This window comes from Dipodomys ordii, unplaced genomic scaffold (assembly GCF_000151885.1).
Source record: "Dipodomys ordii isolate 6190 unplaced genomic scaffold, Dord_2.0 Scaffold71, whole genome shotgun sequence".
NCBI lineage: Eukaryota > Metazoa > Chordata > Mammalia > Rodentia > Heteromyidae > Dipodomys > Dipodomys ordii.
The window spans coordinates 143,110-164,259 of NW_012267287.1; the positions used below are offsets into that span (position 1 = coordinate 143,110).

The 21,150-nt window shown below is 54.2% G+C and overlaps 2 protein-coding genes across 2 annotated transcripts in view; one reads left to right on the plus strand and one right to left on the minus strand.

The window, feature by feature from the left end:
- Nucleotides 1-18,690, plus strand: part of Pde6b (phosphodiesterase 6B, cGMP-specific, rod, beta) — a 37,493-nt gene extending 18,803 nt beyond the window's left edge. The window contains exons 4-22 of the mRNA XM_013023909.1: nt 4,850-4,990; nt 5,076-5,150; nt 5,632-5,696; nt 6,313-6,379; nt 6,568-6,615; nt 7,640-7,789; nt 8,011-8,154; nt 8,562-8,627; nt 10,544-10,690; nt 12,848-12,955; nt 13,165-13,274; nt 13,438-13,525; nt 14,042-14,142; nt 14,343-14,450; nt 14,794-14,857; nt 15,077-15,151; nt 16,159-16,242; nt 17,178-17,331; nt 18,617-18,690. Of these exons, the coding sequence (XP_012879363.1) occupies nt 4,850-4,990; nt 5,076-5,150; nt 5,632-5,696; nt 6,313-6,379; nt 6,568-6,615; nt 7,640-7,789; nt 8,011-8,154; nt 8,562-8,627; nt 10,544-10,690; nt 12,848-12,955; nt 13,165-13,274; nt 13,438-13,525; nt 14,042-14,142; nt 14,343-14,450; nt 14,794-14,857; nt 15,077-15,151; nt 16,159-16,242; nt 17,178-17,331; nt 18,617-18,678 (1,857 nt within the window). The 3' untranslated portion in view covers nt 18,679-18,690. The remainder of the gene's footprint in view (nt 1-4,849; nt 4,991-5,075; nt 5,151-5,631; nt 5,697-6,312; nt 6,380-6,567; nt 6,616-7,639; nt 7,790-8,010; nt 8,155-8,561; nt 8,628-10,543; nt 10,691-12,847; nt 12,956-13,164; nt 13,275-13,437; nt 13,526-14,041; nt 14,143-14,342; nt 14,451-14,793; nt 14,858-15,076; nt 15,152-16,158; nt 16,243-17,177; nt 17,332-18,616) is intronic.
- Nucleotides 18,691-20,479: 1,789 nt separating this feature from the next.
- The window catches only part of Mfsd7 (major facilitator superfamily domain containing 7), a 15,781-nt gene continuing 15,110 nt past the window's right edge, over nt 20,480-21,150 (minus strand). Inside the window, exons 14-15 of the mRNA XM_013023862.1 lie at nt 20,999-21,097; nt 20,480-20,505 (exon numbers count right to left, since the gene is read on the minus strand). Coding sequence (XP_012879316.1) covers nt 20,480-20,505; nt 20,999-21,097 — 125 coding nt within the window. The remainder of the gene's footprint in view (nt 20,506-20,998; nt 21,098-21,150) is intronic.

The window sequence follows — 21,150 nt, forward strand, 5'->3', positions numbered from 1 at the left end:
TGCCCCCGCCTGCTGTGGGTGGTGCCTTCACTCCTATGGTCTCAGCGGGTGTACAGTGCCGCAGACACCACGCTCCTGGTCTCCGCGGATGTACAGTGCTGCGCATCTCCGTTTACATCAGCACCCTGTGCAGGTCTTGTCTGTCCTCAAAAATGGGTTGTTGGCTTCTTATTTTTCAGGGTTTTTTTTTATTGTTTGGTGGTAGTGGTGGGTGTGGGTGGGTGTGCAAGCGTGTGCACATGTGTGAGTGTGCACACGTGTGTGTGCAGGTCCTGGAGCACTTAAGTAGCATTCTACTGTGTGAGCTACAAGGTTAGAGCGCTCGCTTTGATCTGAAGAGCACAGGGACAGCACCCAAGCCCAGAGTCCAAGCTCCACGACCGGAAAAAAAAAGACAGAATGTGCCACTACTGTTTGAGTCACAATTTCACTTCCAGCTTTTTGCTAACTAATTGGAGGTAAATGTCTCATGTGCTTTCCTGCCCGGGCTGGCTTTGAACTGTGATCCTCAGATCTCAGCCTCCTGAGTAGTTACAACTACAGGTGTGAGCCACCAGTGGGCGGCTTACTTTTTAGTTTGAAGGGTTGGTCGTTCACTTGGAGTGTGTGCATATTTCGGTCAGGTATGTGTTTTACAAGCATTTTCTCACAAGCTGTGGCTTGTCTTGTATCTGGCACAACAGATTGGTTGGTTGGTTGGTTGACTCCAGGGCCTATCATTTGTTTGTCATGTTATCGACCACTCGAGCCACATCCCTAGTTCCTCTGCCATTAGCTTGTCTCTTAGGGTGGCTCTTGTGGATTTGCCTAGGGCCGGCCTCCATCCACCATCCGACCTCTACCTCTTGAGTAGGTGGGATGCACAGTTTTAAATTTAAATAAAGTCCCTTCTTGCCATATTTTTTCCTCATGGATTATACTTTGTGTTGCACCTGAAAACCTTTATAAAATCTGAGGTTAGCTAGGTTTTCTCCTGTGTTATCTTCCAGAAGCTGCAAAGTGTTGCTGTTCTTCTTGTACATGGGTCTGATTCATGCTGTGGAAGTTGTAAACACTGAGCTAGATTTGTTTTTTCGTGTGTGGATGTCCAGCTTCAGTTTTTACCCATTTGTGGGAAGACTATAATTTCTCTGTGAATTGCCTTTGCTTTTTGTCAAAGATCAAGTGCTTCACACACACACACGCATCTATTTCTGGGCTCCACTTGTTCTATTCCTCTGGTCTACAGCTATTCTGGCAGTACAGAACACTGCCACTTTATGGTAGGACCTGAGGGTGGGAACGCCGGGCTCCCGATGTTTTACCGTGTGTGCAGGCTATTCTGTGCCTTTCCCTATAAACGTCACAACCCATTTGTTGCTGTCCATAAAATGGCTTTCTGGAATAACTTGGATTTAATAAATCTATAGCCATGCTAGGAAGGCTTTCCATCTTAAAAATAATGGTCTTCCGGTAGTTATAATCTAACTACTCAGAATGCTGAGACCTAAGGACTGTGGTTCAAAGCCAGCCTAGACAGAAAGGTCTGAGAGACTCTTATTTCCAATTAGCCACCAAAAAGCCAAAAGTAGGAATGTGGCTCAAGAGGTAGAGTGCTAGCCTTATGCAAAAAAAGCTCAGGGATACTGCCCAGGCCCTGAGTTCAAGCACCAAGACTGGAAAAATAAAGAACAATCCATTAATTTTGATCTTTGATTCTTCCATTAGAGTTTTGAAGTTTTTGCATAAAAATCTATATTTCATTAGATTTTTACCTAAGTATTTCATTTGGGGATGGTAATGCAAATGGTTTAAGTTGTTGATTGTTATAAAAGGCCAGTGATTGCAATGTGACAGCTTTATATGCTGTGACCTTGCTAAAGTCATTTATTGGTACCAGATTATTCTTATTGATTCTCTGCTGGTTTCTCATAGATAATCATGCCATGTGCAAACCGTTCTGTCTCTTCCTTCACAATCTAGATAAGCTGTAGTTTCTTTCCTTGTCTAGTACACTAGCTAGATTTCAAATAAAATGATGAACAATTATGATGAGAAAAGTCAACCTTCCCTCACTCCTGACCTTAGGGGACGGCTTTCAGTCTCACGTCATTAAGAACTATGTCAGTTGGGAAAGGCGCCATGTACTTCAGAGCTCTACCACGTGGGAGGCTGAAGCAGGCAGATCACTGGGTCCAGGGGTGCTGGGCTGTGGTGCCTGTGCAGCCGGAGTCCATGCTAGGCTTGGGATCAATATGGACACCTCCCAGGAGCCAAGGAGAATGGCAGAGGCTGGACACAGAGCAGGTCAAGAAGGAGGTGACCTGTCATCCTTGATACTTGGGAGGTGAAGGTGGGGTTGAGGTTAGAGGCCAGTCTTCTCAAAAAAAAAATGTTTACAAGACTACTTCAACCAACAGCTGGACAGGGGATGTGCACCTGCTTTAGCAGCTCTGGGAAGAACAAGGGTTGGATACATGCCTGTCGTGCCCAGAAATGCAGGGTCACCTGTAGGAGGATCTGAGCCCCAGCTCTCTTGGAATTTTCTGACTACATTTGTGTTATAGGTTTCTCGTTTATTATATTGTGCTGTGAGAATATTTTGTTTGACTTTATTCTCATGATTTGGATAAGGTTTGTTTTCTGACCCAAAATGTAAGCTGTCTTGGTGAATGTTCCACGTGAACTTGAGAAGAATGTGTACTTTTCATTGTGTGGTGAAGTCACCTACAGATGGCAGTTGCAAATAGAGGAGGTGTGGCTCCACTTGAGCAAAAACAACCAAGCAAGAGCATGAAGCCCTGAGTTCAAGCCCAGCGCGCGCGCACACACACACACACACACACGTAAACAGAGTGCATTACATAGAGTAATGATTTGGGTTAACCGTAAGTGTCTGTGATGTACAGGCCGGCAGTGGGTTTACCCCAAGGGCACTCAGCTCTGGAGCCTGTGGATTTTCTGATGTACTTCCAATTAAGCTAAGTGCCTCTAAGGTTTCCTAGATCTTCCATGTGTCTTTTTTATATCTATCTAGTAGATCCCATGAAGATGTGGGTGGATGTAAAGCTGAATTCCAACTATATTATCAAGAACAGCCTGGGGCATCCATGCTTGACATTCTTCCTTTCCCCATTTCAAAACTGGCAATGCAGTTTTGAACGCTTTTAGTTTTCCATCTCCTGCTCCAGCAATGCAATAACTCTTAACCAACCTTAACTTCCAGTGGACAAGCAGGAGTGGCTGATCATTTTAAAGACAAAGACAACTGTGCTTTCCATCGTGGAAGTTGTATGATGGGCAGGGATGGAAAATATGAGAACCATGCTCCTCAGTGTGGCTCTTTCTCTGAGGTTGCTGTGATTTGGGACAGTTAAATAGATGCTAATTTAAAAATACACCTGTTTGCATTTGATTCCTAGCTGAAATGTTAAAAGATACCTTTTAAAAAATAATAGTGTCCTCAGGCACTAATGGATCATGCTTCTAATCCTAGTTATTCAGAAAGCTGAGATCTGAGGACTGAGGTTTGGAGCCAGCCCAGGTAGGAAAGTTCATGAGACTCTTGTCTCCAACTAATCACCAAAAAGCCAGAAGTAGAGCTGTGCCTGAAATGACAGAGTACCAGCCTTGAGCAAAAAAGCTAAGGGACAGCACTCCGGACCTGAGTTTGAGCTCCAGGACCAGCATACACACACACACACACACACACACACACGGTGAGGGGGTAATAAAAATAATAGCAGTAATAATAGTAATGTCTGTTTTATTGTTAAAAGTTTTTAAAGGTCAAGGCAGAGACCTTTGACAGCTGAGGCAGGGGTAGACCAGAGAGTGGACCGGAGAGTGGACCGGCTCTGGGCTGTCAGGAAAGTTGCGAGCACCCGCCACTGCTCTTCTCGCTGCTGCCCTCAGGAGTGAGTGCAGGGCCAGGACCACAGAAGGTGGTGGTGCTTAGCTTTGGTGATGGAAGTGGTAGCCTGGGGGTTGGGCAGGGAGGCAGAAAGGCCCGTGTGCCCTCTCTGGTCCAGTCAGGGCCTGGCTTGGGGCGAGTGCGTGCGTGGAGAGGCCCACGGTGGGGGGGCGATGGCAGGTGATGACGCGCAGCCATCAGGCGGGCAGAGAAGGGGGAACGGCAGCCCGGGTTCGGCACCTGCTGGGTGGCGCCTCCACAGAGGTGTGGCCAGGCACCTAGCCAACAGGCCAGGCTGCCAGGCCGCCTCTCGCCAAGGTCCCCCAAGGGAGCCGGCAGGAAAGAGCCACCGTGGAAGCCACCGTGGAGAAGGGGCTCAGACCTGGGCAGAACCCACTGGGGCTGGAAGCCCCGGGGGAAACAGGGTTCCCAAGAGACCCAGGTTTAAGAACACGGCTCAGGGTGGTGGGAGGAAAGTCCTGAAGCTGGTCTGGGCAGTGATGGGTGTCCAGGCTGATCTGGGCAGTGATGGGTGTCCAGGCTGGTCTGGACTTCTCCAAGCTGTCCCCTTCAGTCCACTCTGCTGAGACACAAAAGGGCTTGCCATCCAAAAGACACAAGTTACCTCTGTAGACCTCAGTGTCCATGGGAACCTGCAGAGCAGACAGTCGGGAGCAGCTGCCCGGGCTTTGCTCTCCAGTGCACAGCATCATTCCCATTCCAGCTCTCCTTTGCTGAGTCCGAAGCCAGGTGTGGATGGAATGTGGCCGGGCTGGAGACCCCACCAGTCCGTGGGTTCCCAGGGCCTCTCAAGGTCAGGACCGCTGGTCCTGTGCTGCAGGAAACCCTGAGCTCTTCAGTGTTGGTCAGTGTCCTGGCCTCCACCACCCCAGGGGTAAGTGGACCCCTGCTGCTGCTGTCAGACAGCAAGGGCCAACACATGTATCACCCCTCCAGGTCCTGCTCTGGTCAGCCAACAAGGTGTTTGAGGAGCTGACGGACATTGAAAGGCAGTTCCACAAGGCCTTCTACACCGTGCGGGCCTACCTGAACTGTGACCGGTACTCAGTGGGCCTCTTGGACATGACCAAGGAGAAGGTGCGGCCTTAGGCCTTTGGGGGCTCCTCCCCGGCCTGGCCCACTCCGCAGGCCAACCCCTTCTCCTCTCTTCTTTTCTGCCCAGGAATTCTTTGATATATGGCCAGTGCTGATGGGGGAGGCCCAGCCGTACTCGGGCCCACGCACCCCCGACGGCAGGGTGAGTCGACGGCCAGCGGGCCCCGCCCACAGCCGGGCTTCCAGGCCCACATGTCCATCTGCCATCTTTCCTGCCAGCCAGCCCTGCCCTGGTGTGGGTGGCTTCCCTGCATCTGCTCCCACTTGCTGGGGCTTCTTTAAATCACAGTGACATCTTTCATCTTGAGACCATATATACTGAGTGGAACATGAGCCTGGTTGGTGTGGGGTTGAATGGGATACAAGAAAGCTGAATCAGAATCTGTGTGCGCAGCATGTGTCCGTGAGCATGGGTGTGGCCTATGTGTGCGTGCATGAGTGTGTGTGTGCGTGTGAGTTTAGGCAACCCATGTGCACATGGCGGGTCAGTCATCTATGCCTGCAATCAGCTACACATCTGAGACCTTGGCTGTGCACCTGAGTTGCTGGCTCTCTTCTCCCTCGGAGGGGACTGATCAAGGAGCAGGCTAGGGGTCCCCATGCTGATGTGCTTTGTTTTTCAGGAAATTGTCTTCTACAAAGTCATTGATTATATCCTCCATGGCAAGGAAGACATCAAGGTCATCCCGTAAGTGCCAGGATTTAGAAGCAGCTCACCCTGGTGGCTCCTGTCCAGCCCTAGAGTAGCGGGACCTGGGCCTTCTCATGGGAGACGTGGGGAAGAGAGCAGGTAAGGGGTCTGAGGCCGGCCTTCAAGCTTCTCAGCTCGCCAGCCCAGTCCTGGGAGGTGGAGGTGGTCTCCAGAAGGCAAGGACAGCAGCACACTCCACGCAGAGCCCAGTCCAGCACTCAGGGCAGGGCTCAGCCCGAGAGGGACTAAGGAAAGGGGTTGACCATTCTCTAGCCCCACTGCTGTGTGGCCATTGACACTGTGATCCTAAACCTCTATCAGGACTCTGTGCCAGGCCCACATTGGGCCGCAGCCTGAAGGCACGTGGGCCAGGTCTGCAGAACGGTGCCGGCCCTGAAGTCCCAGAGGGTCTGTGGCAGGGAGCAGACCTGGCAGGGGAGACCCTGGCATGATGAAGTGGGCAGGACCTCAAGCCAGCCTCCTCCTGTCTTAGCAGCCTTCCAGCCCCACCCTGCCACCTCCGCCTGGGTCCAGAGAAGGGAGTGCAGTGGTCACACACTACCACGTCTAAAACCAGGTGCTTATCCCTCTGACCTCTGTTTCTCCCCCTCAGCACACCCCCGGCGGATCACTGGGCCTTGGTCAGTGGCCTCCCAACCTACGTGGCAGAAAGTGGCTTTGTGAGTGCTGCCCCTGGCCCGCTGCATGGCCGGCGCTGCCCCCCCCTCCTGCTGCCTCCTCGCCTGTCCTTCCTGCCAGCCCTGCTGCTTGCTTTGCGAGGTCGGAAGAGCGTCTTGCAGGGAGGCCGGGCCGGCCAGTGAGTGTGAGCTCGGCGCTCAGAATGAAACTGTTTCTGATCCTTTCACAGATCTGTAACATCATGAATGCCTCTGCAGATGAAATGTTCGCTTTTCAGGTATGTGTCTGCTCATCGGCAGACACTGTGCATTCCTTAGGAAAGAAGTATTTTGGTCCAGAAATTATGGACTGGATTATTTTTTGCTGCTTAAGAAACAACTCTGAGCTAGGCTCCAGTGGTTCACACCTGTAATCCTAGTTACTCTGGAGGTAGAGATCTGAGGATCACAGGTCATAGGTAGCCTGGGCAGGAAAGTCCATTAGACTATCTCCAATTGACCAGCAAAAAAGCTCGAAGTGGAGCTTCAAGTGGCAGAGCTCCAGGTCTGGGCAAAAAAACTAAGGGGCTGTTCCCTTAGCTTAAACGCAGGCCCTGAGTTTAGGGCCCAGTACCTGCAACAACAGCAGCAGTAGAAGGAAGAGGAGGAGAAGGGGGGAGAAGGAGAGAAGGGGGGAGGGAGGGAGGGATGGAGGGACGGAGGGACAGAGGGACGGAGGGAGGGACGGAGGGACGGAGGGAGGGAGGGAGGGAGGGAGGGAGGGACGGAGGGACGGAGGGAGGGAGGGAGGGAGGGAGGGAGGGACGGAGGGACGGAGGGAGGGAGGGAGGGAGGGAGGGAGGGAGGGACGGAGGGAGGGAGGGAGGGAGGGAGGGAGGGAGGGAGGGAGGGAGGGACGGAGGGACGGAGGACAAGAACAGGAGGAGCTGGGCCAGTGTCCACGTTTCATTATCAGGCTCAGCATCCATGACAGGGAACAGGACTGCCTGCTAACCTTCAGAGCCCAGTGCCAACAGAAATGCGAAGCTCTTTGTGGAGCAGTCATTAAGAGCTTTAAGAGAAGGGTGTGAACGGCCCCCTTAGAGGTGCTTCGAAGGCACCCTGCGAAGCATGCTCTCGTGGGGAAGCACGCTCCTTAACAGGGAACTTCATGGCGTGGAGAGTCCAGGCACAGATTCACAGGCAAGGGGGGGTGCGGAGACGGGACAGCTTGAAGGCAGCACAAATGAAGTTTCCTTCTACGAAGCAAGCCCTGGCCAGGCAAGACCCAGGGCTGGCCCAGCTTGCCTTTCCCCCTTGCAGGAGGGGCCTCTGGATGATTCCGGGTGGGTCATCAAGAACGTGCTCTCCATGCCCATTGTCAACAAGAAAGAGGAGATTGTGGGGGTGGCGACCTTCTACAACAGGAAAGATGGGAAGCCCTTTGATGACCATGATGAAGTTCTCATGGAGGTGAGCGTTGCGTGCTGGGCTTCGGTGGGGCCTGGCACAGTGGTACAGGACGTGTGTCCATCCCTGTCCAGCACTGGACCAGGGGCGTGGGGACAAGGACAGACCCCAGGGTCTTGCTCGCTGCGGGCCACTGGAAGCCGGCCTCCTGAGGCACAGGGCCGCCCCCAGTAGGCACGCACCGGGGTGCGTGGAGATGAGGTAATGCTGCACCTGCTTCCCAGTCCCTGACCCAGTTCCTGGGCTGGTCGGTGCTCAACACGGACACCTACGACAAGATGAACAAGCTGGAGAACCGCAAGGACATCGCCCAGGACATGGTTCTGTACCATGTGAGGTGTGACAAGGACGAGATCCAGGAGATCCTGGTACTGTGCCCAGCACTCCATGGGGGGGTACTGTGCCCAGCACTCCATGGGGGGTACTGTGCCCAGCACTCCATGGGGGGTACTGTGCCCAGCACTCCATGGGGGGTACTGTGCCCAGCACTCCATGGGGGGGCGGAATCAAGGAGCATGGCATGAGCACTGTCTCACGAGGCCCCACAGTGTGGTAAAAGGCAGCAAAGCAGAGGCCCAGGCACTGACCGTTCCTGGTGTCTGAGCCAAGGCAATGGCTGGCTGGAGTGCTCAGGTCCTTGATCAGGCGCCCACGGTGTGAAGGTGACAAGCCACTCCGCCGCTCGTGGGATGAAGGCCGCCCTCTCGTCCTCACACTCAGGGACAAGGATGACTCCACCCTTGCCACATGACTCACCTCTGCCATTCTCCATCAGCCCACCAGGGAACGCCTGGGGAAGGAGCCCGCCGACTGCGAGGAGGAGGAGCTGGGGAGAATCTTGGTGAGGCTTTGCCCTTTCTCTCCGGTCTCTCAGTGGCCACTGCCCACTCCCGGGGTGGGAAGGGAGTCCTCCTGGGATGCAGGCAGGATGAACACACTGGCACCCAGATGATGTGTGTGTGGATGTGGGGTCCCAGGTGTACCTACGCTGTTCCACAGCTGTGTGTCTCTGCAGTCTCGGCTCTGTGTGTCTCTACAGTCTCGGGTCTGGGCTCTGTGTCTCTGCAGTCTTGGCTCTGTGTGTCTCTGCAGTCTCTGGTCTGGGCTCTGTGTGTCTCTGCAGTCTCGGGTCTGTGTGTCTCTGCAGTCTCGGGTCTCGGGTCTGTGTGTCTCTGCAGTCTGGGCTCTGTGTCTCTGCAGTCTTGGCTCTGTGTGTCTCTGCAGTCTCTGGTCTGGGCTCTGTGTGTCTCTGCAGTCTCGGGTCTGGGCTCTGTGTGTCTCTGCAATCTCTGGTCTGGGCTCTGTGTGTCTCTGCAGTCTCGGGTCTGTGTGTCTCTGCAGTTTTGGCTCTGTGTGTCTCTGCAGTCTGGGCTCTGTGTGTCTCTGCAGTCTGGGCTCTGTGTGTCTCTGCAGTCTCGGGTCTCGGCTCTGTGTGTCTCTGCAGTCTCTGCAGTCTCAGGTCTGTGTGTCTCTGCAGTCTCGGGTCTGTGTGTCTCTGCAGTCTCGGGTCTGTGTGTCTCTGCAGTCTCAGCTCTGTGTGTCTCTGCAGTCTCGGGTCTGTGTGTCTCTGCAGTCTCGGGTCTGTGTGTCTCTGCAGTCTGGGCTCTGTGTGTCTCTGCAGTCTTGGCTCTGTGTGTCTCTGCAGTCTGGGCTCTGTGTGTCTCTGCAGTCTCGGGCTCTGTGTGTCTCTGCAGTCTGGGCTCTGTGTGTCTCTGCAGTCTGGGCTCTGTGTGTCTCTGCAGTCTCGGCTCTGTGTGTCTCTGCAGTCTCGGGTCTCGGCTCTGTGTGTCTCTGCAGTCTCGGCTCTGAGGGTCTGTCCAGCTGGGGTTGACATCATGTTTACTCTGCTGATAGTTTGTGTGTTTTGCTTTGGCCTTTCTTTGGCCTCTTGACTTTTTCACTCACACTGGCATTCTAGTTCACACCTCTGTTTCTGGTTGTTTTTTGTTTGTTCGTTTAACTTTCTGTTGATTATTTGGAGACAAAAATTTGAGGATTTATCTGTCCAGGCTGGCCCCAAACTGCAATTCTCAGGTCTCAGCATCCTCAGTAGCTAGGATGATAGGCATGAGCCACTAACACCCAGCTACCAAGCCTCTTATCCGCCTACTATCTTTTCTAGTACTACCCACGTCTCTGCAGGTGCAGGTTGGACCAAGTGTCCATTGATGCTGCCTCCCTATGGGACTGACCTAGGGCCTGTGTCCCTAGTGTGGATATATCTATGCATGTGTCTGGCATACAGGGATATGTTTCTCACAAAGAACACCCCTAGATCAACTTGTCAGTCACATGATGCCTCATCTCTAGACCACTTGAATGACCCAGCAGGATTGCCAGACTGAACGTCTTACAGAACAGCCTTTGAGCGTGTGAGCGTGCTGGACAGGCTCTGAACACCGGTGGTGTGTGTGTCACCCTGTGGCTGTGTGTGGTCTGTGTGGGGCATGTCTGCACATGTGCACATTGCTCACCGTGATGCATCCAAGCGTGTGCCTGTGTGCCTTTTCACGTGCATATGGGCGTGTTTGCTTGCCCCACAGCACCTCCCTAACTGTCAGGTCACTGGGTAGGGAAGAAGAGAACCGGTTGGGCCGAGGCAGTGCAAGCACCCTGGGGCATGCTGCAGGGTTGCAGGTAGACAGCTCCAGAGGTGCCTGGGGTATCTGTCTACACAGAAGGTTCAGAGAAGAGAAAGGTCCAGAAACCAGTGGGCTGCAAATGGCTGCTTTGCTTAGCCCACAGTTCCTTCTGCAGAAGGAAGAGCTGCCGGGGCCCACCAAGTTTGACATCTATGAGTTCCATTTCTCCGACCTGGAGTGCACTGAGCTGGAGCTGGTCAAGTGCGGCATCCAGATGTATTACGAGTTGGGCGTGGTCCGCAAGTTCCAGATTCCCCAGGAGGTAGGGAGGCGTGGCCAGAGGCCCTGGGTGGGAGTGGGGGACGTAACTGAGGGCCCAGCCCCCCAGGAGGGGAGGGCGTGTGGTGTGGATAGTCTCACACCCCACGGGAAGTGTGGGGACACATTAGGTGCTGGGATGGATGGGTAAAATATAGTCAATATGCTTACAATAAAGGATTGGATGTGGATGGGCGGGTGGGTGGATGGCTGTGTATGTGAATAAATGAGATGAATAGATGGGTGGATGGACATGTGGATGAATGGATGGATGACTAGATAGATGTTGGATAAGCAGATGGGTAGAAGGACATAAGAATAGGTTCAAGGATATATATCGGTGGGTGACGGTTCAATGAATAGGTGGATGGACATGTGGGTGGTGGATGGAGGGTGAATGTGGATTAGTGAGGGATAAACGGTGGATGGCTAGATACCTGCATAGATGAGGTAGTAAGTGTTGGGTAGAAGAATGGATGGTAGATGGATGGCCGGACAGAAAATTTGATTAATAGGAGCTCCAAAAATGTTTTTATTGATGCACCATTGGTCAAAAAGGGGGGTTGAAAGCCCCCTTTCAGCGCTGGTGGCTCTCAGCTGTCATCCTAGCCACTCAGGAGGCTGAGATCTGAGGATCGCGGTTCAAAGCCAGCCTGGGCAGGAAAGTCTGTGAGACTCTTATCTCCAATGAACCACCAGAAAACCGGAAGTGGTACTGTGGCTCAAGTGGTAGAGTGCTCACCTTTAGCTGAAGAGCACAGGAACAGCGCCCAAGCCCAGAGTTCAAGCCCCACGACCGACCCAAAAAAAGGGGGTTGGCATGGGGTAACAAAGGAAGTTGAAGCAACCCCTCACTAAAGAGAAGGCACATAGCATCTAGGTTTGGGCCCAGGAGGCCCCTCGGGGTCACTGCAGGGAAGCAGGAGTCCCCCCAGCTCAGGCCTCTCCCCGTTCTCCATCTCTGCTGGTCCCACCTCCCTGGGACCCTAGCAACCCCTGAGGACTCAATCATTTTTCTTAAGCTCCTTGGGGAACAAAATTGGAAGTCTGACATTTCTGAAATATTACTGAATTCTAAAGGAAAACAAAAAGGGAAATTTTATATAAAATATCAACAGAAACCAGGCTCCAGTGGCTCACGCTTATAATCCTAAACTACTCAGGAGGCTGAGTTCTGAGGATTGTGGTTTGAAGCCAGACTGGGCAGAAAAGTTGTGACTCTCATTTCCAGAAAAGGCAAGAAGTGGTGCTGTGGCTCAAGTGGTAGAGCACTAGCCTTGAGCAGAAGCAGCACAGGGACAGCACCCAGGCCCTGAGTTCAAACCCCAGGACTGGCTTTAAAAAAAAAAAATCAGGGGCTGGGAAGGTGGCCCGGCTGTAGAGCGCTTGCTTTGCATGCACGAGGCCCTGGGTTTGATTCCTCAGCACCACATAAGCAGAAAAAGCCAGAAGTGGCTCTGTGGCTCAAGCAGTAGAGCACTAGGCTTGAGCTGAAGAGCTGAGGGACAGCACCCAGGCCCAGAGTTCAGGCCCCATGACAAAAAAAAAAAAACCACAGAATAAAAATATTTTCAGGTAATTTTCTGACCCTACCTGTTGCTACGGAGCAGCTAAGGGCTCCCTCGACCGCATCCTCCGGCCCAGAGAAATGGCTCCCCACGGGCTCCCGGGCTCCCGCTCTCCTGCCCACAGGCCTCACATCTGTCTTGTTCAAGCATCCAGGCCATAACTAGTATTTTTTCTTTACCTTATACCTCAAGGGTCCCTTTCCCCATTTGGAACAGAGCCCTGAACTGGAGGCCCCAGATCCCCAGGGGCTGGAGGTTTTCTTGGCTCTGCAGGACAGGCAGACAGTGGCTGCAAGGGTTCAGAGGCGGGAGAGGCGGGGGGCCTCGGGGAGGCGGGGGCCTGGGGGAGGCGGGGGGCCTGGGGGAGGCGGGGGACCTGGGGGGGGGGGGTCTGTAGTGGGGGGGTCTGGGGGAGGCAGGGGGGCCTGGGGGGGGCCTCAGGGGTGGGCAGGGTGGCCTGGGGGAGGCAGGAGGCCTTGGAGAGCCAGGTGTCCGGTGACAGGCATAGCACAGGCTCTGCCCAGAGCCACAGATGAGGCTCTGGGGGCCCTGTGGGGGAGGGCCCAGAGCCCACACCTCCTCTCCTCCCTCAGGTTCTGGTGCGGTTCCTGTTCTCCGTCAGCAAAGCCTACAGGAGAATCACCTACCACAACTGGCGCCACGGCTTCAATGTGGCCCAGACCATGTTTACACTGCTCATGGTGCGTTGAGTGGGTAGGACAGGGTCACACACAAGGCTGGTAGAGTGTCCAGGCCACCTTCCTCCTGGTCCAAGGACCTCCCAAGCCGGGGCCGGAGATGACCTGGCAGGGCAGAGGCGGTGAGATCCGCCCAGGTCTGGGCACCTTTGCAGCACTGACGGGGGGTGACGGACCAACAGCAGGAGCCAAGCATGCACCTGTCCCCACAGACAGGCAAACTGAAGAGCTACTACACAGACCTGGAGGCCTTCGCCATGGTCACCGCCGGCCTATGCCATGACATCGACCACCGCGGCACCAACAACCTGTATCAGATGAAGTAGGCACTGGGGGCCAGGCTCACGGGGGCCACGCGGACCACACGGCACGAGGCTTTGGGGCTGGTCTGCACAGCCTGGCAGCGGGCTCCAAGCGGAGCTGGCTTCAGAGCATGGTGCATCTTCTTGTCCTCTGACTCCATTTTTTAATTACACTTCCAACAGATCCCAGAATCCCCTAGCCAAGCTGCATGGCTCCTCCATTTTGGAGCGGCACCATCTGGAGTTTGGCAAGTTCTTGCTGGCAGAGGAGGTTTGCACTTTAACTCAGTACCTGATCTTGGGGGCTGGGGTAACCAGGGCATGTGGGGACAGGTGAACCTCAGGCCCTGGGAAGTAAGGGTTCATGAGAAAGAGGCGCTTTGTGTAAAGAGCTGCAGAACAGGTAGCTGGAGATGGTGCGTGGGGAAGGGCGGCATCCAGAGGGGCAGCAGCCAGAAGCAGCTGGGGGCAGGGGAGGAGGAGGTGCGGGGGGGGGCAGAAGTCTCAACAGAGGAGGCGGGTGCAGCCACGCGACAAGGACCTGTATGTCCACCTGGGTCCAGAGCTGACAGCCCACAGCGGAAGCCCACTGCAGGGGAGGGGCAGGAAGGGGAGAGAGCCATCCTCACTTGGAGAAGCTGCAGCTTAGGACAGGCTGTCTGGAGTGCCACAAGCGAGGTCCGGGCTGCAGTGAGAGGCGACAGGCCCACCTGAGAACCATCAGGGCAGGGGACTGTGGGTGTCACCTACCAAGACCCTGAGACAGATCCATGTTCTCCCACTGCAGAGCCTGAATATCTACCAGAACCTGAACCGGAGGCAGCATGAGCATGTGATCCACCTCATGGACATTGCCATCATCGCCACCGACCTGGCCCTCTATTTCAAGTAAGCACTGCGCAGAGGCTGGGGGGGTCCTGGGTGGTGGGGGGGTCCTGGGTGGTGGGGGGTCCTGGGTGGCGGGGGGGTCTCTTGGCAGTAAGGGGGGGTCCTGGGCAGTGGGGGGTCCTGGGCAGGGCAGGGTCCTGGGTAAAACATGGCAGGTGTGACTGCTCTGCTACCTGCCTTCCCCCCTTCTTGGAGTCCAGGAAGAGGACAATGTTCCAGAAGATTGTGGACGAGTCCAAGAACTACGAGGACAAGAAGAGCTGGGTGGAGTACTTGTCCCTAGAGACAACACGGAAGGAGATTGTCATGTGAGATGTGGGCAAAGGTGGCAGGTCCACAGCCGGCCACTTAACCCTGTGGACCTCCTGGACCCATAGACAGAGGACGCCAGGAAGATAATGGCTCTTCAAATGGTTTATTGGGGCTTGGGAGTAAATCTTCCGCCCCTATCTGTCCTCAGTTCTGGAGGAGGCATAGGGTCAGATGGACACTTGGTTTAAGGTCTTGGTACCCACACGCTTCATGTTTGGTTCCCCTTCTTTACACATAAGGAACTGTGGCTGGGGGCTGCTCCTTCCCTGGCCATGTCTTAGGAGCTGGGAACATCGACTCTTCACTCAGTAAAACCATGTATGTTCTGCCTGTTTGCAGGGCCATGATGATGACTGCATGTGACCTGTCTGCCATCACCAAGCCCTGGGAAGTCCAGAGCAAGGTCAGGGCTAGCAGAGAGTCCAAGGGCTGCATCTGAGAGCTGCAGTGGGGGACAGTAGTTACGGGCCACTGGGGTCCGGGGCTGCCAGAACACAGCAGTGGGAGGTGCACAGGCGCTGCTGGCCCAGCAGAACCCCGTGGGCTGGAGGCTGGGGAGGCCTGGAGAGGAGGCCCACCTGCTCCTGAGTGCAGAGCCCCACCCTGACCCTTCTACCCCCAGGTTGCTCTTCTGGTAGCCGCTGAATTCTGGGAACAAGGTGACCTGGAAAGGACAGTCTTGGATCAGCAGCCCATCGTAAGTGCTGCTTCCAGAGGTTTCTACCCTGACAAGTGATTTGCTTTACTGTGGTGCTCAGGACCTTTGGGACATTTCTAACCTCACTTTATGAAGATTCTGTAGCATGAATTGCGTGGGTCAGCAGCTTGCAGAAGAGGCTGGTGTGGGTTAGGACACACAAAAGGGTGAGTCTAGGAAATTGAAGGATTCAGGCAGCTGTGGGACAAAGGTGACCAGCAGAACAGTCCTAAGGGGAGTGCAGAAAAGCCTGAGACAGAGGTTCACGGCAAGAGAGATGCTGGGTCAGTGAGTCTAGACTGACTGTGAGGACACGGGGGACACCCAAATGGACACTGGGGACAAGACGGACAGGCTGCTTCACACCTGTGGGACCTGGGGCTGCTTCACACCTGTGGGAACTGGGGCTGCTTCACACCTGTGGGACCTGGGGACAATCGGGGCTGCTTCACACCTGCAGCAGAGTCTTGCAGAGTAACTCCGGGCAGTGTGAAGAACCGTCTGGAGCAGACTTGGGGCCTTATTCTCAAGGAAAGGGGGGCGTGAGCCAACTAGCAATAGTTAATTAAAAACAAAAACCAAGCAGTAAAGCTGGTCATCTAGGACCTGGCCTCAGTGCTTGTGGGCTTCACTCTCACTGCACCGAGCCCTGGCTCGGAGGAGCTGCGGGAGACACGAGGGCTACTCAGAGCAGCAGCCCGGCAGCACCAAGAGCAGCCCCCAGAAGGCATCTTGGTCCTGGACAGCCGGTCAGCACCAGGGACAGTGTTCCCAGTGGCGCCACCGACTGCTGGGGCTCACAGAAAGCTTGGTGAACACACTGGAGCCCACAGGGGACGCCAGGGCCACCTGACAGCTGACTGAGGGCAGTGCCCGTGACCCCCCAGCTGGGATCCATCTTGCCCCTGCCCATGCATCTCTGGGAACCCCTTCACCTGAGTTGTAGGGCTGGGCGGGAGCCTGAGGTGATGATACCTATGTCATCAGCTTCCTGTTTCTCCCACAAGCCCATGATGGACCGGAACAAAGCAGCTGAGCTCCCCAAGCTACAAGTCGGCTTCATCGACTTTGTGTGCACATTCGTGTACAAGGTATGCAGCTGAGGCCTTATCCTGTGTTGGATAGGGCAGAGTGGCCAGGGACAGGAGGGGGCATGGGAGGGAACTTGCATGCCTAACCACAGAAGGCAGACCATCACAACCAGCATGCACCCCAGTGGCCAGCCCTGACCTGTCCTCAGAACTGCAGCCCTGAGCACTTCCCTGGCAGAAATTCCTGGTTCACCTCAGGTCACACAGGTCACTGCTTCTGAGAGCCCCTCCCACCCACAGCCCAGTCTTTAGGCAAGGATGCAGCCTGCCTGCAGGGTCTGAACTCTCAAGGGTAGGTCTGGGTCTGTCTGTCATCACAGGTACACCCTGCCTGAAAGCAGCCACATTCCCACAGCTAGTACCCTGGTGAGCCCTTTAAGTTCGCTGTTTGGTTCCCAAAGACCTGGGGCAGAAATTGCAAAGCCCCTGTGGTGCAGCAGCACTGCACCGGGCTCCAGACTGCTGTGGCATATGGCCGGACGGACTCCACCTGTAAGGAAGATGTCTGGCTCTAAGTGAAGTTAGTCCTGACCAGCCAGGCAGAGCCAAGGACCCTCCCTGGGCTGGCGGTCACAGGCCACAGCCCCTCAGTGGGTACCTACTGCCTTCCTCCGCCCCTCCACACCATGTAACATATATGTGCACGTGTAGTGTGTAACTGTGATCTTCAGTGTGCATGTGGCTGAGCATCTGTGAGCTGCCCTGACCCCTCCCACGTCCACGGGTTCCACTCCATTCCCGGGACCCTCCTGCCAACACTGTCCAGAGCACTCCTTCCATGAAGCAGCTCTTTGCACAAGGTCTCAAGCCTGTCCTCTCCGTGGGGCTTTGCTGGTTCTCCAGCTGAGGGCCAGCAAGGGCTGGAGAAAAGGAGCAAAGGCCTGAGCCTGCCCGGGCAGTGTGACAGTGCCTCGACTCCTCATGGTTCCCTCCAGGAATTTTCCCGTTTTCATGAAGAAATCCTGCCCATGTTCGACCGACTGCAAAACAACAGGAAGGAGTGGAAAGCACTGGCTGATGAGCACGAGGCCAAAGTCAAGGCTCTGGAGGAGAAGAAGAAGGAAGAGGAGAATGTAGCAGCCAAGAAAGGTTGGGCGCCCTACCCCCATGCTAGAGCTGTGCATTGCAGAGAACAGCTGAGTGACTTGGAGATAAGGATGCTTCCGATAGCCCAGTGGCTGGTGTACAGCTCAGAGACTCCCCGCCAGACACAGCTGCTCACACCACACAGCGTATTCCCAAACAGGAGCTCATGCTCTGTACAGGGGAAGTCTGTTCCCCAAACTCCTGATAGCCCTTTGTCCCAAGTTAGGCATGGGTGGGGACACAGGCTAGTAACCTCAGCCTGTGAAGGAGGATTATGAGTTTGAGGTCAGCCAAGGTTATATAGCAAGACCATGTCTAAAAAAAAAAAAAATTCTCGCTGGATGCAGGTGGCTCACAACTATAATCCTAGCTACTCAGAGGGCTGAGATTGGGATCTGAGGATCACACTTTTTTATTTTTGGGTCCAGTTGTGGGACCTGAACTCTGGGCCTGGGCGCTGTCCCTCAGCTCTTCAGCTCAAGGCTAGCGCTCTACCACTTGAGCCACAGCAGCACTTCTGGCTTTTTTTGCTTATGTGATACTGGGGAATCAAACCCAGGACCTTCATGCATGCAAGGCAAGCGCTCTACCACTGAGCCACCTTCCCAACCCCATGGATCGCACTCTTCAAAGCCATCCTGGGCAGACAAACCTGACTGACACATCTCCATTAACCACCAAAAAGCCAGAAGTGGAGCTGTGGCTCAAGTGGTAGTAAGCATGAAGGCTCGGGGCCAGCACCCAAGCCCAGAGCTCAAGCCCCAAGACTGACACCAAAAAGAAAAACAAAGTTAAATAGCAACAGGAAATCTAGCCATACTCCCATTAAGCTTCCAAAGCAAAACAGCAAGCCTAAAACAAGACACAGATTTGAGCAAAGCAAACATTGTCTTTCATGATGTCATGTCTTTCCATCCCACAACCCAGGCTAGGACTCAGTTGAGAGTTAGTTAGCGCACCCAGGTCAGCCAGTATGAGAGTTAGCGCACCCAGGTCAGCCAGTAACACTGTATCGTCACTGGCGTTTGGCAACCCTCGCTGCTTTTCTCCTTCCTGCCTTCTTGTGCCACGGGGTAAGAGACGAATGTGAGCCAGGCAGCTTAAGGGTCATGGCAGGCCAAGACCGAGAGTAAGCAGGGCATGGTGTCAGCAGGGCTCAAGCATTAGCTGAGACTCAGCAGGTAATCCGCTTGGACTGACCACACACCCAGCTCAGCCTCTCCTGCTGGCCTGGTAGAGGGCATGGGGCAGAGACGGCAATGAAGGTTCTGTTTGTCTTCTCTTGTAGTGGGCATGGAAGTCTGCAATGGTGGCCCGGCGCCAAAGTCTTCTACCTGCTGCATCCTGTGAGCCCTGGACCGGGCTGCCAATCCCTCCTGCTACTGCTACTTACACACTGGACCCTGCCTCTGCAGTCTGGTATATGTTAGAAAGCAAAGAAAATGATTGAGCATAACTGAGTATTTTGAAACTAAGGTTGTGTTTTTTATAAACTAAAGCCAACTGTGACTTAGGTGGTGTAGCCCACGTAACTAATCAGTTTTTTGGTTTTTTTGCTGGTCCTGGGGATCAAATTCTGGGCTTGGTTCTGTCCCTGAGCTCCTTTTTGCTCAAGGCTAGGACCCACCACTTGAGCCACAGTGCTACTTCTGGCTTTTTCTGCGATTAATTGGAGATAAGTCTCACAGATTTTCTTGCCTTGGCTGGCTTTGAACTGTGATCCTCAGATCTCAGCCTCCTGAGTAGCGATCACAAGTGTGAGCCACTGGTGCTCTGCTCACCAGTCTTTCAGATAGTTTCCACAAGAAGATCTCTAACTTGGGTCAGTGAACTGTTGAGTGGAGCCATCCAGAACCAACATGTACATACGTGTACATACCTATATGGTAGACAGCATCCACATACCCCATCTTGTTTAGCAAAATCATGCCCAGGAACTCAAAATAAAACTCGACCTGCTCACTTTTTACAAAGTAGAATCATTGTGGAGGGCACTCATATGTGACCTAGTCAGGACATTCTACCACAAAGGTCAAGGCCATGAATAGCGAGAGCAGTAATCCAAACAGAGGTCTGAAGGGAAGAATTATACTAACCACTGGAGTGCAACTTGAAGCTAAGCCTCCTACCAGCAAGGCCTCCACAGCCCGTACTCTGCATGACTTCATGTAGGCAAGCTGGGAAGGAGCAGCAGAGGCAGTTCACCGGGATTCATTGTATAAGGAAAAAAGGCTTCTAACTCACGGTGACCCAAAACATCTGCTCCCTTGATAGTCAACTGGATAGGGTCATTCCTGAGAGCAGAGGGGAGGGTGGACACGCCCAACATTATCATCTACCTGCTGCAAACAGGAGCCAGTTCAGTATTTGTTTTCACCTCAGTGACTCCTGAGAGAGTATAGCAAGGAGCAAGGGATACAGGACCTGGCCACACCGTAAGACCCAGGCGCTGCATACCAGGTGGTAGTGGGGTGGGGGGGTGGCACTGGAGATTCAAACAACACCTTAATATACAGGGCTCTGAGTTCATATAGTCGCACCTCTTCACTCACTTTACAGAACGGGGGAAACACATTTGGGGCCCCAGCCCTGAGATATGTGCTCAAGGCATAAAGCTGGAAAATAGCCACAACCACCTAGTCCACTCCACACCTGCAGCCCAGGGTCTGGCCTGCTCTTAGCAAGCAGGAGCCTGGGGGTTCCCTGGGGAAAGAACACCTCAGGAACAACTCAGCTCACTTCTCTGAGCTTTCGTCTCAAGATCAGCCAAGACTCCACCACCTAGAGAACTGGACTGGGCAATGAATACACGATCCCATGCGGGACCCTCCTATGTCCTACGCCTATCCAGGGACATGTGCCCAGAACAGAGCAAACTGCACTCTGTCCCCTACCACCGTGTGCGCATACACACTCCAACCCGTCCCAGACAGAACAAGCACTAGTTTTGTCTTTCTGTACTTTCAGTGTGCCAACTACACTTTAGGTCTGTACCAAATGATTCTCCTTAGTTCTTTCAAATTTCCCCTAGGCCCCAACAATCAGGAAAATAATCCAACTGCTTGGGACAGTAAGGAGAGGGGAGCCAGAGCATCACAAACCAAGTTTTTATTCATCTGATGGGGCTGGAAAATGGCAGAGCTGGTGCCTCTCACTTAAGTATGCTGTCTTCCTGGGCTGAAAGGTCAGAAGAGACAAAGCGTCAGACATTATTGCTCTCTGAGGCCACCTTAGAGAACCTTGGGGTTTCAGTTTCCAAACCACCCAGATTCTGGAAGTGGTACTGTGGCTCAAGCGGTAGAGCGCACACCTTGAGCTGAAGAGCACAAGGACAGCGCCCAAGCCCAGAGTTCAAGACTTACGACTGACAAAAAAAAAGAAACAAAAAAACAAAAACAAACTATCCAGATTCTAACTCAAATGAAGCCAGGAGTGCTGAGTTACCTCCAGGTAACGTGACTTGGGTCTGCTGGGGTCCGCTGCTCTGTTGTGGCCTCTCTGGACCGGGTCCCCAAGGCAAACTGCCACAGGCCGCCCCAGCCTGGCACTCGGAACCCCAGGTGGTGGGAAGGGACACCCTCCATCCTCCACTAACCCTGCATCCCGACCTCCACCAGTCCTCCCTCCCTCCACGCGCCCTCCCCCAGCCCTCACCGGGCCGGCCGCGTACCTTCGGCCAGCTGCCTCTCAATCCGCTTCAGCTCGTCCTGCCTCTTCTTCTCCTCCGCCGCCACCCTCCTCTCCTCCTCCGCGCGGGGCTTCAGGTAACCTGGAGGGCAGGGTTAGCTCTGAGCGGGGCCGGGCTTCCCCCGAGCCCCCCAG